Here is a 17,287-nt window from a genome sequence, read left to right on the forward strand (position 1 = left end):
ACACACACACACACACACACACACACACACACAGAGTAACGATGCTTCTGGGAAATGAAGGTTAAAGCCAGTGTCCTCTTTTGGATTTATAATGAAATAAAATAGAATTTTCCTTAATTAGATAGAAATAACAGATGTTTGTTACAGCTGTCCACGAGTACTGTGAGAAATATAACTGACAAATATATATATTTCATCATCTAGAAAGAAAATCCTCTCTTAAATCCAAAGAGTAGATAAAATGAACTGATTAGACATCTGAGATAAACCTTTTGGCCATTTATTTACTGTGTGAGTGGCAAAAGTATGTTATTTTTGGCCCTCTTTGTGTAGTGTTCAGCAGTAACTGCAACTAGATGCAACTGAGCATCGGTTTTAAGAATGAACAGAACAGATAGTGTTGGGGCGGTTGCCTCACAGTAAATGCTCACTTGACTACATCTCCGTTGCGTTCAGGTCAGGACTTCCAATCCAAAACATTAACTTCACTGCTCATTAATCATCCTCTGGTTGAACGACGCGTGTTTAAGGTTCATTTCCTGCTGCAGGACTGTTTCTTATCAGATTCAGGTCATTAACATTGTTTGGAATTTGATGGTTTCACCAAATCTTCTTGTTCTATCAGTGACAAACCACCCTGGTCCAGATTAAGAAAAATGAGGCTGATCAAGTTGTTTTTTTTTATCATGCTGGAATGCAGCTTTTCAACCTTCTAATGTGTAAATGGCCGGCAGATGGAGAGCAGTTATGTGATTATTGGATCTTTTTCCATGTTGATATCAATATGTTTAATGTGTAAAAAAATTCTCAAACGTCACAAAGTTTTTGATGTAAAAGTGCCACTTTTAAAAGTATAGATGTGGAGCAGATGACACTCTGTATACTGTGTGTCAAAACTGGTGCTGGAACAACAATTCAGTATTTCAGTGTCTCAAAAAAGCAAAAATACCAAAGTGGACTCAAAGCCACCGTAAACCATCATCATAGAGATTTGTTTTTTAGCCATGAAATGCCGAGCTCAGTATGTATTTTAACAACATGAACACATCAGTTGGACTGTAGTAAAAATACTAATGGAATGAAATCCAACATTTTTAACAGTTGTAACAAGCGTATTTGTACCTCTTGGCCATGTCTTGAGCGCGAGTTACTCGCTTTGCCTTTGTCCTGACTGAGAGGTTGAAAACGGGGAAGTTTCATATATTCAATGTTGAGAGGCTTCATTTCCTGACTGATGCACTGTGTGATGGAGGAGGACGGGTCGGGGCTCCAGAGCCGCCCTAAAAGTCTCCTCTGCCTCATTTTACAGATGAGATGAACGACCACCAGAACACGCTGTCCTACGTCCTCATCAATCCTCCTCCCGACACCATGCTGGAGCTCAATGACATTGTGTAAGGATGTTCTCTTTTTTCTGTCCATCCAACAGAAGCAGCGTGTATTCAATGTTTGCCAGTAGTTGCACAGGTCAAGGAACAGGATGTGCAGATTAGAGGACTCATTTATATTTGTTAGGTAGTGGAGCCTCTGCCAGATAAGTTAGGATCTTTTAAAACTAAACAGGTGAATAAATGTTTGCACCGGAATGAAAACTCTGAACAGTTCTTACAACCATTTTGGAGAGAGGGTTTGGAGGGAATAAATCCCAAACATCCTGCTCTGATGCACCCTGTACTTCCACAGAGCGCATGCCTCCACAGCCACTGGCAGATTATGTTGCCTTTGTCTTCACAGGTACATTATTCGGTCTGACCCACTGGCACACGTGCCAGAGGACTCTCAGGCGGGTCAAGCTCGCGGCACCAGGAACCAGCAGGACTTCGGCGCGCTGACGAGGGACGAGACTCACCTCTGAAACGACCTCAATCCTGGACACCATGACCCTTAACCTCAAAGCCACGACCCCTAGGCCAACGGGCCTCATGTGTCACACACGGGAGAAGGCTTGACTCAGCCTGAGAAACAGCAGCTCATAGGGAACCTGCACCGCGTGTCTCTCAGACCAGAACATAGTCTGCGTTGTTAAAGACTGCCCGAGAGACCTGTTGTTTCCCACTGAGCTGCTACAGGAGGATGCATGAAGAGTGCCTCGTTTATGACCACCACGCCCCTCAAACACCCGCCGTGATATAATTCATCCGTCTCACAAAACAATCTGAAACCGAGAAGCTGAAACGGCTTTATCCTCCCAACCCAATAGCAGAGATCACAGCGTTGTGTTCTGAGATGCATTTGAATGATTAACCCCTTAACGCCTATTGTCGCATATATGCTACAAACCGTAGCCGGAGTAACCGTTGACTCCAAATTGACCAGGATGCCTGTTGTCGCAAATTTGCAACATACCAAAAATTCTATTTGTTTTTTGTGCAAAAGTGAAATTAATAATTTTAGCATTATTTACCATCTACTTAAAGGCTAAAACACACACAAAACATTTCTTTAATGTATACAGCTATATAAATTCAGGCGTTTAAGGGGTTAAAGGGGTGTTCTGTCCACACACATGACATCAGATCCTTTCACTCCACGTTTTGCTCAGGGGTGAAGCTGCCCTCGTGCCGACTTCCGTTGCGCCCGATTCCACCTACACTTAAAGAAAATTGAGGGAGACCCCACCCTCATCCACATCCTGCACATCTTACACTAACAATCATTTTTTCTAAAGCCAAGCGTAAATTCTTTGACTTTGGATACTTTAAAGCATTTACCAGGAATATACAGTGCATGCAGACTTTTCTTGATTTATTACCTCAGCTTGTTTTTTATTCTTTGAGACTTTCAGGCAAAATTTTCTTTTCACAAACCTTTTTTTTTTTAAGGAAACTTCCATCTGTGAAAGCGCACACCGTCGTGGCCCCATTGTCTCGCCAGGTTATCGTAAAATTATCGTAACATTTCAATGATCATGTCTGCTTCAGGTATGTGCCATCTTGTTTGCTCTATTGCTTTGTAAATATTGTTAAATTATTTGTACATGATGTGCCATTCTGGATCTATTTTGTGACTCCAGTGTTTTATCATTTTAGGACTTGAATGTAACGTTGGCTGCTGCAGTATGAAAAGGAAACTGTTACATGAAGGTTGCATTTTTAATGCTAATCATTCAGAAATGGCTGATGTGTGCTACAACATATTACTTCATTAACTGTTGATCATGAATCAGTATGATTGATTTAGTTGTTTTTTAAAAAGATATTTGAGTTATTTCTAAATTTCTAAGTTATTTATTTAAAGAGATCCGTGGATGTTTAAATGAGTCTATCAAATCTTGTCAATGATCACCTCAAGACATTATTAAGATGTTTCTGTCTGTGATGCCAAATGTCTGCATTGTTTTCTGTGCCACTGGTGATCTGATTACCGATTTAAAGCTGCTTTACACCAAACATGAAGTTCTTGCACATACACTTGTCAGTAAGTTTAATTTATTATTTTACATTGATGTATTTAACTGCTCATTTACGGTGTTCTGGCAGCATCTTTTAGCGCCGTACGTATGTCTTCAAGTAGACCAAATTTCCACCACTGAAATGTGATTATGGAAAAATATCTTTATCGTTTCTCTTGCAACTCTTGCAAGTGATTTCTGGTTTTGGACATGCAGATGATGTAACTCTATTTTCACTAAAAGGATAAGCCAGTGAAAATAATTTACTTTATTCAAACAAAAGTTGGTATTGAAATCCCAGTTGGTCTTATCTGGGATATTAGCATGATTTGACTTCATTTGGACACCTTACATATTAACAGCTGTTAATACGTGATATAGAGATATATATATATATATATATATATATATATATATATATATATATACACACACACACATGTATATAGATGTATATGTAATGAGGGCTAAACTGGGTTTGCTAAAAGTGGTGTAAATTTAGCCAGAGATGTTCCTGGCTAAAAGAAATATACGACTAGACGCAGCATTGACATTTTTTTCACTGGGCTAGTATAAAGTTAAGTTCAAAGCTAGCAGCTTAACTGTACAAATCTTAAAGAAGAAAAGAAAGTCACAGCTTTAATTAACGTCTAATATCTTATTTAATTAGTTGGAATGTTTAGAAGTAGTTTTTGTTTTTGCACCTGCAAAAAGCTTGTATTTTGTAACCGTAAGGAGCTCCTGGTATACTGATTTTAGGGCTGTCCAGGCAAGCCATTTTTTTTATTCTGAGTTAGCGCTATGCTAGCTTAGGCTAATTGTTTCCTGTCTGTAGCTTCATGGTTACGACATAGACAGCATATAAGAGTTTGATGTAACTACTGTGACTTTACCCACAGATTTGTGAACTGCTACTGGGAGGACGTATGTGTTTTGTTTGCAATTATGGTCTTATTTGGAGACAGAAGTGGCCATAATTGGGTAAAAAGTTGTGTTTGAGGTTTAATATCTATTTAATCATATCGATATTTGTGGAAGCACCATGAGCCCATTGACCAGAATGAATCAACCTAGCCAGTGCCATCATAATGACTTGCGTTAAAAATTCATTGACTCAGTATTTTTTTTACTTTTTGAATGAGAGTCTAATTGGGACAAGAGAGGATTGAGCTAGCAAGTAGTGGTAGTCAGTGTTATTGCACTTTAAGGCACTTTGTCATTTGGCTTCACTTTTCAGTTCTGGTGGTTCCGTCCATCATTTGTATTTATACTGTACGAGAATGGCGTCAATCTTAACACCCAACACTCGGCAGCAAATACTTTAACGTATCGTCATGAGAAACATTCTAATGAAGTTTGTTAAAGAACACGATTCAATTGTTTTAAATAGCTTCGTCATAATCAGTGTGAATCAAATCACTGGGGGCTGTTGTTTTGTTTGATGGTAAATATTTGTTTTTTGTCATATTCCAGTGTTCTAGCGCTTCTCAAGCTGATTTGACTTGTAACAGGAAGTTTAGCAGATATTGACGGACATAATCAAGTCTTTTACTGTCACTGTGACAGTTCTCTGCTTTGAACAACACTACAAGCAGCACTTTGTGTTAGTATTTAATATTAATTCCTCAACTTTATGTTAGTTTTGATCACTGTAAATACTAATTCTAAACATGCATATTTATTATTTGCCAGTTTCCTTCGTGTCATGTAAAGTGAAGAGGACTTGAACTACTTTTGCACTAAGCTCTGTGGGTTGGGATGTATAGAGCACACAAGCACGACCCTTTAATCTGAATCTGTAGAACACAGAGGACCGTATTCAACATTAATGTGCAGCAGCTTGTTGAGCATTTATCAGCAGATTTCACCTTGCAGATGTTTGCAAAGCTTAATTTGGTGTGTGCCATTTTTTATTTTCAAATTTATTTTTCATGTCAAAGAATTCTGAAGTGACAGACTGGTTTGAGACTTATTTGTTTGTTCAAGTCTGGTCTTATTTTTTGGTCGATTGCCCCTACAGAAGTGTCGGTTTACCGGGCAGGAGAGATGAGGAATGAAAGCGTGAGCGACCATGACGGAGGACACGATCAGTGTGCAGATCTACTCGTGTAAAACCTTCCAGGGTCCTCATTTCATATCCTAAAGAGTTCACCTCACGTCTCCCCATGCCCATATTTAAAATACCACGAGGGGCATGTTATCTCTACAAAATAAGCATGTTTTGATATACAAGCTTGCCAAGAACTTAACATTTCGTACATTTAGCAGGACACACATGATGTTCTGGAGTGCATGTTGTCTCGGTGTTATTAAAAGCCTGTGTATTATGTTTACCTCCATTTTGTTTTCGAGTCATTGTCAAAAAGAAACTTTCCATTTTGTACGATTTCTTATGAGAAGTGTTCTTCTGCACATATGAACAAATAAATGCTGCATGCAGCCACATACAGCCACTGAGTTATAGTGTTTTTATTTCAAAGGGAGGAGCGTGAGGACGGTCGCATGCAGTTTGCATCCACGATTTCCATTTGATCAGAGGGTGATTTATGTTTATTTTTTAAAAGCATCTGACTTTGTTCCGCCGGGAGCTTTAACTGTTTGGGCTCTGCAAGCTTTATTTTACTCCACTCCCCCCCCCCAAGCTTTTTACTTGTTAAACACCTCTGTTCATTTATTTTCTCTTCAAAGACTTTAATTCCTTTAATTAGCTGTTTATTTTATTACGATCATTAGCGTTAGCGACAATAATCCAGGTCAAATCTAATGAATTTGTTCCTGCAGGAAAAAAAACAGGGCAACTGGTATGAAAAGAGAATATCTGGAGGTGGATTGTTTTTTTTTACACTTCCTCCATTTGTTTTTAAAACACAAGGATCTGCTTGCAGATGTCGTCTTTAAGTTACTTGAATGGTGATTTTGTCAGATGATGCTGTGGTCATATAATTAAAAAAAAAAAAAAAAAAAAAAAAAAAAAAAATCAGGATTTTAATGGAGCAGAGCGACAACAGCTGGACTAACATGTTTACATGCATTTCAAAGCCAAGACATTCCTTTTCTCTGGTGTTATGTAAATTTAACAGAAGGCCAATTTTAATCGACTATCTTCAAGTGAAAATGAGGTGTTACCACTTTGTGTCTGTTTTCATACAGCAGCAAAAAAATGGCTAAAATATCCATTTGAAATCATACATAAACTCATAGTAAAACACTGTCCAAGAGGTGATATTATGTATTATATCAATATGTTTTTTGAAACTTCTGTTACTCACCATATTTCACTGTGCAGGAACTCTTTATTTAGGTTTACATTTAAAGCAATACAATAGCCTGGGAATTCCCATGCTGCTTTGCGCTCGATTTCATTCTCACTGCAAAGTCAGCCTGGAAACCACCGCCCTTATTTTTGCTAGAGTTTGGGAACCAATCACAGAACGGGGGGGCAGCAAGACGATGACGACGTCTATGCGCTACACCGAAGCTTGTAGAGCGTTAATCCAACATGACAGCGGACACAACGTTACCGTTCAATGCAGCCTTAGAAAGTGTTTCGGAGTAGATTCACCCTAGGGTCATTTGAACCGTGACATCCAGCCAAGTAGCCCACCCGAAGTTTTTACGATATTGGCTGAACATCAGCTGAGTTACAGAGTTATCCCGAATAGCTTAGTAGGCTACAAGCGCTAACGGACCCTGGCAGTATCTCCAAAATTACCACACTAAAATCACATGTCATGGAACCAAACTTCTACAGTAGCACAAATATGGTCTGTACTCACAAAACGATGCATTTAGAAGTTTGTACATAGTCCAGGAGTTTATTATTATCATCAACACAAGCCTGATAGCTTCTCTGCAGCTAAAGCTGCGTCGACGTCACTTCAGAGAGCTGGGAGCTTCAAAGTAAGATGAGGGTTGATCTACTACTGTAGACAACAAAGCAAGGCTGCTCAATTTCTCCATTATTAAAATAAATTCACAACTCTACAACATAAAAATTCATGTAGAATATAGCATATAGGCCTACTTTGTTGTCAATTTGAGTAGCTTAGAGCGCAAGTTTACTTTTATTTTCCATTTTTTTCTTCTTCCTCGAATTTCTGTCGTCATCTGGTATAAAGTGATACAATTGGCTATGAATCGCGCGCAAAGCAGCATGGGAAGAACCTGACGTCATTTGATAGACATTCGTAGCGCCCAATAAACGGCTCTAGGCATTCGTAAACCACGCCTCAAATACGAGAAAATGCACACCTAGTTCCCAGACCACCATCTCATCGAGATTGTGGACGCGTCAGCCAGGCTAGCAATACAATGTAACTTCTCAAAAAGCCCATTATGGAGCTCCCCCTACAGGCTTGGAGGTAATGTACGGTTATACTATCGTAAATACAACACCCTTTCGCTTTCACTTTTCACGTTTGTTGACGAACTGGCGAGGAGTCAGAAGGTGCAAGCTATGTCGACCGAGAAGGTAAGAGTAATCAAATGTACCTGGGAGCGTGAGAGGGGTCTATTTGTTTTTGCGGTAGGTGTGCCAGAAAGCAAGTCGAAGTACTTCCGCTCAGCTCCCGGGCCGCTTCAGCAAAGTTACATAGCGCAGTTTTTCCAACTCAGACCCACGGAGGGCATAGGAGACAGGCCAATCGTAATATTAAAACTCATTCTAGCCGCATAATTTTTTACAAGCTGTTATTTTAAGGTAGAAATGTTACATTTTTTTTTTTGTTCTTTTTTTTTGGGGGGGGGGGGGTTATACTATTTACAGAACCAGCTGAGTACACCCAGACTGGAATAAGACATGAGCATCTTTCAGTGCTGGAAGTTCAGCATAGTTCATACCCTAGTTTTTAATCAGAGATGGGGAAAAAAAATGTCCTTGCCGATAACAAACAGCTTCAACTCATGAAAAAAAAAAAAAAAAAAATGTAGAGTCATTATTTGATGAAGTAACTATAATTGATACAGTACAATTAACACAGCACATGCACAGCTGGTATTCAAAACAAAACTAAAGAGCTAATAAAAAATAATAAAAAAAAAACATTCATTTAGTTAAATGTATGACAAAAGATCAAAAATACAGTTTATTGCCTCGGGCTCAAAGCCACCCCTAATCATAATCATCTAATCCAACAATGAATAAACATTTATCAAATCAAAGGTACGACGCATCGGTACACCTCCGTTTAGAGACGGATGCTTTAAAGTGGGGTCTACCGCCGCTGCTTGTTGGCGTGCACCTGCTTCCAGCGGTCTCGGGTCCAGCGGCCGTTGTTCTGAGCCACTTCCTGCAGCAGGTCCATGAAGGCGTACTCGTTCCCGGACAGCAGCGTCTCATCATCTGGCGAGGTGCCACCAGACGGAGCCTTAGAGGCAGCAGCTCTGTTGTCTGCCCTCTGCCTGCCGGTCGCAGATAACCTTTGGCCCTTTCTGGCTTCCGTCTTGCTGCTGCTCTTGTGCGCAGGGTCTTCTGCAGATTCAAGCTCTTGGGTTTGACTGATTTCGTTTCGTGTTGGTGTTGCAGCCGCTGGGTGCAGGATCGTCCCCTCCTTCAGCTGCTCCTCTGAGGTTGAGCCCGTGTGGGTGTCCTCGTTTGGTTGGGAGGGCAGACAATGTCTCAGGTTTATGGGAGCTGACGTTGGACTTTTCTCAGTTTCCTCCTCTTTATCGCACCGCTCAGAGCCGGAAGGATGCTTCATCTTGTTTGAAACCTTCTCCTCTTCATCTGAGAGCTTCACAGGTTCATTTTGGGTCCAAACAGCAAGGCCGCCCTCTTCCTCCTCCTCTTTTATCTTGCATCGAGCCTGCCACTGAGCTGCAGTGGGAGGCCAGGTGGAGACCCTCCCCATAACTTTACCCATCTGTGATCTTTGCTTTGGGCCTTCAGTGGACTCTTCATCTTTCTTTTGGCTTGTGCCAATGCTCAGATAAGGCACCAAGTCAGTGTTGGCATAAATACACTCTGGCTTTTGGTCCAGATTTCCAGCATCTCGGATCTCACACTCCTTCATCGTGTCTGTGGTGGTGTCACCATCCATCTGAATTCCTCCTCCTGCTGCTACTTCACTTTCAGCCACCGGCTTCTGCTTCCCCTCACAGACTTCCAACTTTACTTCTGTCTCAGTTTGGAAAGTCACTTCATCTTTCTCAGAAAACCCAAAAGGGGACGTGAGGATCACAGCGTTGGCCGACTTTGCTCTGACTCCCGCGAACTCTCTCTTCAAATCCACCTCCGGGTCTCCGTCCTCGGAGCGTCCTGGACGCCGCTCCTGGCTCGATCCGTCGCCCTCCTCCGGCTCTCTCCTCCTCTCTTCTGTCACACATCCCGGCATCACAGCTTTGCTGCTGCGGTGCCTTCTGTGCAGCGCCGCCAGGAAACACACGACCAGCAGCAGCACACAGAGGACGGCTGCAGAGGAGTCGGTCAGCAGAAACATTTCATCAGTCTGACAAGTTTCAGTGATATCAAACAGAAAGTTGCTTTTTTTTTTTTTTTTGGACAACATACCAATCACAGCACTGAGTGTGCAGGTGATATTTGTGTCTGACGGCTGAGCTGGGACGGATTCTAGAGGGAGACACACACACCACTGGTTATTTTAGGACTTACTCATCAAAGAGACGATAAGAAGAGTCAAACGCACCAGTCGCTGCTGTAGTTTTAGAGACCGTTACAGACGTGTTGGGGGGTCTGAAGTGGGCGGAGGTGCGAGTACCAGACAGAGGTGATGTTACAAAAGTTCCTGACGAGAACAACAGAAAAATCGAAAAACTACAAAGTATCTAAGCATCCTGTGAACATGTAAATCGGTTTCAGTCGGGTCAGGTGCATTTTTATAGCTGCTGATGTGGCGCCACCTGTTGGTGGAGTAATCATAGACAATGCAGGTTTTTGGGGGTGAAATGAGACAAAAGAAAAACTAATTTTAATGACATGGCACAAGAAGAAAACACTGCAACTGTTATCTGAAGGGGCCCAAATGCGAAGTATCCTGTTCCTGAAATGTTTTGAATGCCAAAATACGGTGGATGGCTGTAAAAACTTTGTGAGAACGAAACTAATCATCAACTTATTCAAAATTCTTTTTTTTCAAGATATTAAAAATGAAAATATTTCCAACTATGAGCACACGGTGGTGCTGTTGCACCTCAGCTGCTTCTTTTACAAGCTTATCCACAGTGAATTTAAAGGGATACAAGGTAGTTTAGCGGCAGTATAGCGATCTCTATTGGTCAAACTGAAATTCTACACTGTCGTAAAAATGCCCACCTGTACACACCCACTAACTAAACATCGTGGCGAATGCTGCCGTTGTGTTATTTAGTCAGTGCAGTTAGGTCATCTGATTCACAAGTGTAGACTGCCCACGTAAGATACTATAATCAGAGATTTTCTGTAGAGAGAACTCAAGATAATATGCTATAATCCTGTTGCTGGAGGAAGTGGCCGGGGACAGGGACGTCTGGGTTTCTCTGCTCAGGCTGCTGTCCCCGCGACCCGACCCCCGGACAAGCGGCACATAATGGATGTATGGATGGACTGTTGCTGATCTTGAATGGGATTCTTCCCTCATCATGGTGTATTCGTGGAGTGATTCCTTTGTATTAGCAGACACTTACAAAAGTTACATCTTAGACAGATGTGCGCAAGCACTACCAACACACGCCGCAATAAACGCAGACTAGCTCTACACTATTCCGATTACAATCACAAATGAATCAATTTTCATTTGTAGATAACAATTCTTGTTCGGATCAAAACGCTATTCTTATTCTAATCAGGTCAGTCCGTGTATTCCTGAAGCTAGGCTACGTCTCGAACTCAGGAGGAATTAGAGCACCGTCATCACCTGTCTCTTCACGATCTAAAACGCAGATCACTATGGTAGATGAACAAGATGACGCTTGGAGAAATTTCACAAAGATGGGAAGTGCCAACATCGAACGTTTCATATTCAGTCTGTGAAAGGCAGAATATGAAACGCTTGGTGTTGGCTCTTCAACGCAAGCGAACACATAGCTACAACTACAGCTAGCATACAGTAACTAGCTAAGTGCCGTAAACACAAACGACTCTTCTCGCGCATCACGACACTTCAGAAGCGGGTCGCTCCTGCCGAAGTTACATATGGGATTTTCAGCATACAGACCCCTGTTGGGAGCGAGACAGGCTTCATTCGCTTACTATTGACTTGTTTAACCTTTGGTAAACTCCTGAAGGCTATAATTTTAGGTGAAAATGCTACCTAGTGCCCCTTTAATCTAAATGGTTCATTTCAAACAAACTGAGTCGGAGTCAGAATCACATCAGGATGTTCAAAATTTTCTATGAGCGAGTTTCACCAACATCCCTGTCAACAGATGTTATCAAGCAGAAACTAAATGAACTCAAACTTTAGCTGCAAGAATGAACAGAGATGTTTATATATGAACTGATTAGTTTCTTCTATCAGTCTGTTGGCAAACAACTGAAAACATGAACAAAACTGAAGCAGAAAAGCCAAACGTACCAGTTTTTAGAGGGAGCGTCGTGCCTGTGGGTTTGGTGCCGCCGGGACTTTCTGTGGATGAGAGTGCCGCTATAATATAAAGGATCAGAAAAACACTGGGTACAAGTCTAGAAATTTAAAGCACATAAAAAGATTTTTTTTTTTTTTTTTTTTTTTAAACGGGAGGAAAGCCCCATTTACCAGTGTGAGAAGACACTGTTGAAGTTTTTGCCTTTGATGTCAGTCGTGATGGATGGATTGTCCCGACATTTGCTGCAGGGAGAAGCAGAAACGCTCAACATAAAGGTGGGGTACGTTTTCTAATCAAAAGAAAGTGGCTGTAGGATCAATGTTGGGGTAGTTACTCCAAAAAAAGTAATTAGTTACTTATTAGTAGTTACTTCTGAAAATTGTAATGAAATTACTTTACTAGTTACTGCATTTGAAAAGTAACTTCACTACTTTTGACTTCACTGTTTCTTAATAAAGCGTTAAGGTATGCACAAACATCATTGCCCCATCTTCACTTGGTATTTATTGTATAATACAAAATGCCATATAAAACCACATGGAACAATGCCTCACAGAAAAATCAACTAAAAAGGATAAAGGAGGCTAATGTGAGGTCAGTCAGTTTCAAAACAGGCTTTGCGATACATGAGAACAAAAAAATCAATGTAAAAAAAAAAACAAAGGTCACTTTACCCCATACAATTAAAACAGAAAATGCACTTAATCAAATAAACAGAAATGTCAAATTAATGAAATACTAAAAGAATCATTTTCCCCTCTAAAGAGATTAACATAAAGGTGGGGTACATTTTCTAATCAAAAAAAGTGGCTGTAGGATCAGTGTGGTAGTTACTCAAAAAAAGTAATTAATTACTTATTACTAGTTACTTCTGAAAATTGTAATGAAATTACTTTAGTAGTTACTGCATTTGAAAAGTAACTTCATTACTTTTTACTTTACTGGGGGTACCGAGAGATGAGATTATTGTGGGCGTATCAGTGGGTTTTGGGCTGGGAAAGTGTTTTTCTGTCTAATTCTAGTTGTAATAAATGGGTTATAAAGGAGTAAGTAGATGTTTTAGTCCAGTTGTTCATTTAAAGAAATGTGACTGAGGAAGAGCAGTTAAGAGCTGCAATAAGACAAGAGATGAGACAAAGCAGATGTACCGGTGGGTGTAGGCACTGCTGTGAGGCCCTCGGTGGGCGGTCCCGCTGGAGGTGACGTAGGACACGCGGACACGTCCCACACAGGCTGACCCTTCAGAGGCGGAGGAGTCTCACAGGTCACATCCATCCCTCTGTCCAGCTGAGACCTGCTCCGCAGCTCTGAGGACACAAGCAGCTTTGCGTTTTTAAGACGCTCTCGGGCTTCTTGCGTCTGTTAGATTCGATTCTTTCGATGGCAGCTCAAGAACAAGCCGGAGGAATCTCAAGTTAAATAAAGTGTTTATTGGTGGTCACATGTTAAAGCATATCAGCGCTGGGCTCAGTGGAACAGAGCTCCCGCAGGAAAGACTGAGCCTCGATTTCCAGGTATCATTTGCATTTATAGCCTCATAGTATGATTGGACATGAGTAGGTCCATGAGTTGTTTTCCCAATTGTTTTGTCTTCCCATTCCTGGATCACTTTAGGTCATCATGGAAAAGTACTGAGACTATTTAATTTATAATGTCTAAGAACAAAGCCAATTTTTACACGTCTTTGGCCTTTACGTTTCACAAACCTTTCACGGAGGCCACGAAGTCTTTATGAGCACACGAACAGTTCCAGGGGTTCCCGTCCAGTCTGATGGAGCCCAGAGACCCGAGAGACGTGAAGATCTGCGGCGGGACCCACGTCAGCCTGTTCTCAGACAGGTCCACCTCAGCCAACGCGCTCTGGGACCGGAAACTACTCGGATGGATGGTTTGGATCCTGTTCTTATTCAGCTTGAGCTTTGTGAGGTTTGTGAGTCCGTTCAGCGCGAACTCAGTCACTCCTTCAATGCGGTTATCTGCCACGTTGAGCTCCCGGAGGACGGCCGGGTTTCCGAACCAGTCTGCGTTCACCTGAGACAGCATGTTACCCGTTAAAGTGACCGTCGCGAGGTGAGGGAAGGAGCCGAAGCCACTTTCAGCGATCCTTGTGATATTAGCGTTGTTTATGGTGAGACTGTCGATGGAGGCCAAGCTGTCACTGTGGAACACAGAGGAGTTGACCTCTCCCACGTTCTTTAAGAGCATTAAGAGAGACGAGCAGCCAGGGTCAAAGTCTAAAAGGAGAAGAGCATCTGACACTGTTCATTTAAGGTCAACAAGTATTCTTGTATGTACACAACATTTAATAAACAATTTTTATTTCATCAAGCTTCAAGGATAAAAAAAAAAAAGTAATATTGTGGGACGAGACTCATCTTAAAGGGATAGTTCGCCTCTTTTGACATGAAGCTGTATGACATCCCATATTAGCAATATCATTTATGAACATGTTCTTACCCCCTGCTGCGTCCTGTGAGCCGAGTTCCAGCCTCGTTTTGGCGTTGACGAAGGTAGTCCGGCTAGTTGGCTGGGGCCATAAAAATAAAGCGTCTTCTAAGGCCTGAGCGCCTGCACCCCCCCACCCCACCCCACCCTCGTTTTTTTTGGGGGGGGGGGGATTTTTTCACCCTCCCTCGATGCCGCCCGGTCGGCCCGCCCCTAGAACCGCCCCTGGTCCCTACACTTGCTTTTTAGTTCTCAGTCAGTTCATTTTCTATTACTTCTTAATATAAAAATAGCATATATTCAAGTACTCTCATAGCAGGGAGTGATTTATTTTTTTTATTGATACTTATGTATTTATATTATTATATTATTTCCCGTTTTATTCTAAGTTATGTTTGGCTTTATTTTACAAATGCTGCTGGCAGCTCCCTGCACTTTTCATTTTTACAATTAAAAAGACTTAATGGATATGAAAGTTTGTCAGGGCATGCTATTTTTAATTTATCGCGAATAATGTTTCTATTTATATCGGTTGCATATATCCGTTATCGGCCTCCCATTTCCATAATTATCGGTATCGGCCCTGAAAAAAAACCATATCGGTCGGGCCCTAGCGTCTTCCTTCTCAAAACAATATGCGTTCAAAAGGGTAATACATTTGCATCACAAAAAAGTTCTCCAGAAAAAGTCAGACCTCCCAATCGCTTGGTGCTAATTCTCTCTACCTTTGTATCACTACGGGCTGTAACCGTGCAGACCGAAGTGCAGACCGAGCAGTCGCCCGCTTCTAAGCAGTGAACACCGTAACAGGTGCGGCTGTCGGCAGGTGGCTTGATATGAAGGGAGAGAGAAATTAGCGCCAAGCGATTGTGAGGTCTGACTTTTTCTGGAGAACGATTTTGTGATGCAAATGTATTACTCTTTTGAACGCATATTGTTTTGAGAAGCAAAACGCTTTATTTTTTAAGCTCCAGCCAACTAGCCGGACTACCTTCGTCAACGCCAAAACTCAGCTGGAACTCGGCTCACAGGACGCAGGAGGGGGGTAAGTCAATGTTCATAAATTATATTGCTAATATGGGATGTCATACAGCTTCATGTCAAAAGAGGCGAACTATCCCTTTAACCAGTATCTAAGATCAGTATTACACAAAGGTTTTAGGCTCTCTGGATCTTTGGTATGTTCCTTATCGGCATCTGATGACCTCCAAATGTATTCTGCAGAAGCACCACGACCCTTAACACCCAATCAGCCTCGAAGGACCATCTTCTAATGCATGAACACCGAGTCCAGCACAAAAAGACAGGAAGCATGGACCGTCCAGACCCTTGATCTCAGACAAAATTCCACCCAAGGATTGTTGCATGTTCTCCGAGACGCTTAGAACCAAATGCTAAGAACAGTGCTGTGCAAGAGCCCCCCCACAGTTCTTTACACAAGGCAAAAACTGACGCAGACATTCATTCCACGTGCAAACAGGTGAAAATACAGTATATAAGGCAGTGCTGAAGGACATGTTGGCTTTTATGTTGTTTTTAGGCCTGAGATTTTCTTAGGGACTCACTAGACACCAGTATGTGCCATGTTTTCAGCCAATAGTTTTTTTTTGGGGGGGAATCACCTTGTTGACTAGACAAGCCCCTTCACTGCCCATTTTTAAAACCTGTCTTAAAACCCATTTTTATTTCCTGGCTTTTAACCCAGCATGAGACTCCGTTTCTGTTATTGTTCTAATATTGTTATTGTTTATTATTGTTTTTACATTGTTCTAATGTGTTATGCCTTATATTTCGTGTTGTTACTCATGTACAGCACTTTGTTTCAGCCACGGCTGTTTTAAAGGGCTTTATAAATAAAGTTGAGTTGTTGGTGGAAAAATACCAGTCTATGGTATTCTATCTATCAGATGGTTATCTTCGGCCATTTTTGTGGATACAGCTAAAGAAATGGGAAGAAATGTCTTTGTGTCAGGCTGCCGGTAACAAAGTGCCTAAAGATACAATTCAGAATAGGTTCTTTGCCAAGTTGTGTCATCACTCGAGTTAAATGCCCTTTTTCTATGCTTGGATGTTCACAGGTCAGAAAATGGTCAGCTGCAAGGACAAAACTTTGATCAACTTTCAGAAATACTATCGTTCATTCCACTTCAAATATTACAAGAAAGTTCGGCTGCTTGGAAGCACGTTATAACGAAATGTGGCGGCTCGAGACTTTTGGATGACACTGTGGTTAGAAAAACTGTGCAACTGTATCCAGGAGGCAAAGTGTGATAACCTCAAAACTCTGACTGACTTTTTCTCCCTTTGGTTCCCTTTCAGTTCATTGATTTCCGTTGCCCAAAACCTTTGTACAGTTCTGAGTCATGTCTGAATTTAGGTTTGCCATCAAAAAGTATAAGAAATCAGAAATACAACAAGTCCTTACAAGAGGGGATTTTCAGGCAGACTAAGACCTTTTCCACTTTTTCACAGGGACGGCCGAGATGCACGTTGGCCAGCAACAGAGCGAGGGCAGCTACACCTGTGGCCAAGCAGAGAATCGAACATTTCAGCCTTTTCTACCAACAGTAGGAGCAACAAATAAGAGCACTCACCCCTCATGCTTTAGCAGTCGGATAAAAGGCAGAACGCAGCCTCAACTCTGGAGCGACGGTTACCAGTTTGGACGGTCTTGTGACTACCTGAACAACCGGGTGTAAGAAGGAAACACAGTCGCCATGGCAGACTGCAGTTTGCCATGGAAATGAGCGCCGGCGTTAAGATATTAAAGCTGCGGTTCCAGTTGGTTGATGGAGTGCGAGGCAGTTTGCACCAGGGGAGGCCAGCAGATGATTAGACAGCCTCAGTTTCAGCTTTCACCCATTAATGGAGAGAAAAATGAATATTCCAGAGAGAAGATGCAGCAGTTCTTGTTAGGACACCAAAGATATG

At 41.7% G+C, this 17,287-nt stretch overlaps 3 protein-coding genes across 17 annotated transcripts in view; 1 reads left to right on the top strand and 2 right to left on the bottom strand.

Moving 5' to 3' along the window:
- kcnt1b (potassium sodium-activated channel subfamily T member 1b) overlaps nucleotides 1-5,840 on the top strand; it is a 63,357-nt gene extending 57,517 nt beyond the window's left edge. For 14 of the 15 annotated variants that reach the window (XM_075467419.1, XM_075467420.1, XM_075467421.1 and 11 more), the window contains 2 exons: nucleotides 1,310-1,394; nucleotides 1,735-5,840. In XM_075467419.1, the coding sequence (XP_075323534.1) occupies nucleotides 1,310-1,394; nucleotides 1,735-1,855 (206 nt within the window). In that variant the 3' untranslated portion in view covers nucleotides 1,856-5,840. The remainder of the gene's footprint in view (nucleotides 1-1,309; nucleotides 1,395-1,734) is intronic. The other variant, XR_012769915.1, reaches the window with a different exon arrangement.
- A 2,547-nt stretch (nucleotides 5,841-8,387) lies between these two features.
- On the bottom strand, nucleotides 8,388-10,306 carry LOC142382832 (uncharacterized). Its single transcript, XM_075468954.1, has 3 exons — nucleotides 10,036-10,306; nucleotides 9,900-9,959; nucleotides 8,388-9,800 (listed from the first exon to the last, which is right to left on the bottom strand). Exon 3 carries the CDS (start codon nucleotides 9,721-9,723, stop codon nucleotides 8,605-8,607), a length of 1,119 nt encoding a protein of 372 aa, XP_075325069.1. The 5' UTR covers nucleotides 9,724-9,800; nucleotides 9,900-9,959; nucleotides 10,036-10,306; the 3' UTR covers nucleotides 8,388-8,604.
- A 3,303-nt stretch (nucleotides 10,307-13,609) lies between these two features.
- On the bottom strand, nucleotides 13,610-17,017 carry LOC142382718 (uncharacterized). Its single transcript, XM_075468839.1, has 3 exons — nucleotides 16,951-17,017; nucleotides 16,782-16,877; nucleotides 13,610-14,145 (listed from the first exon to the last, which is right to left on the bottom strand). The coding sequence occupies exons 1-3, from the start codon at nucleotides 16,955-16,957 to the stop codon at nucleotides 13,610-13,612; spliced, it is 639 nt and encodes a 212-aa protein (XP_075324954.1). The 5' UTR covers nucleotides 16,958-17,017.
- Between the last annotated feature and the right edge of the window lie 270 nt (nucleotides 17,018-17,287).

This window comes from Odontesthes bonariensis, chromosome 6, assembly GCF_027942865.1.
Source record: "Odontesthes bonariensis isolate fOdoBon6 chromosome 6, fOdoBon6.hap1, whole genome shotgun sequence".
Taxonomy (NCBI): domain Eukaryota; kingdom Metazoa; phylum Chordata; class Actinopteri; order Atheriniformes; family Atherinopsidae; genus Odontesthes; species Odontesthes bonariensis.

Bases quoted from the DNA above. Each gene is read 5' to 3' on its own strand.
- LOC142382718 (XM_075468839.1), bottom strand. The intron at 14,146-16,781 runs GTAAGGACTTGT...TTCTCCTTTTAG, and splicing joins CTGCCTGAAAATCCCCTCTT to ACTTTGACCCTGGCTGCTCG.
- LOC142382832 (XM_075468954.1), bottom strand. From the start codon at position 9,723: ATGCCGGGATGTGTGACAGAAGAGAGGAGGAGAGAGCCGGAGGAGGGC.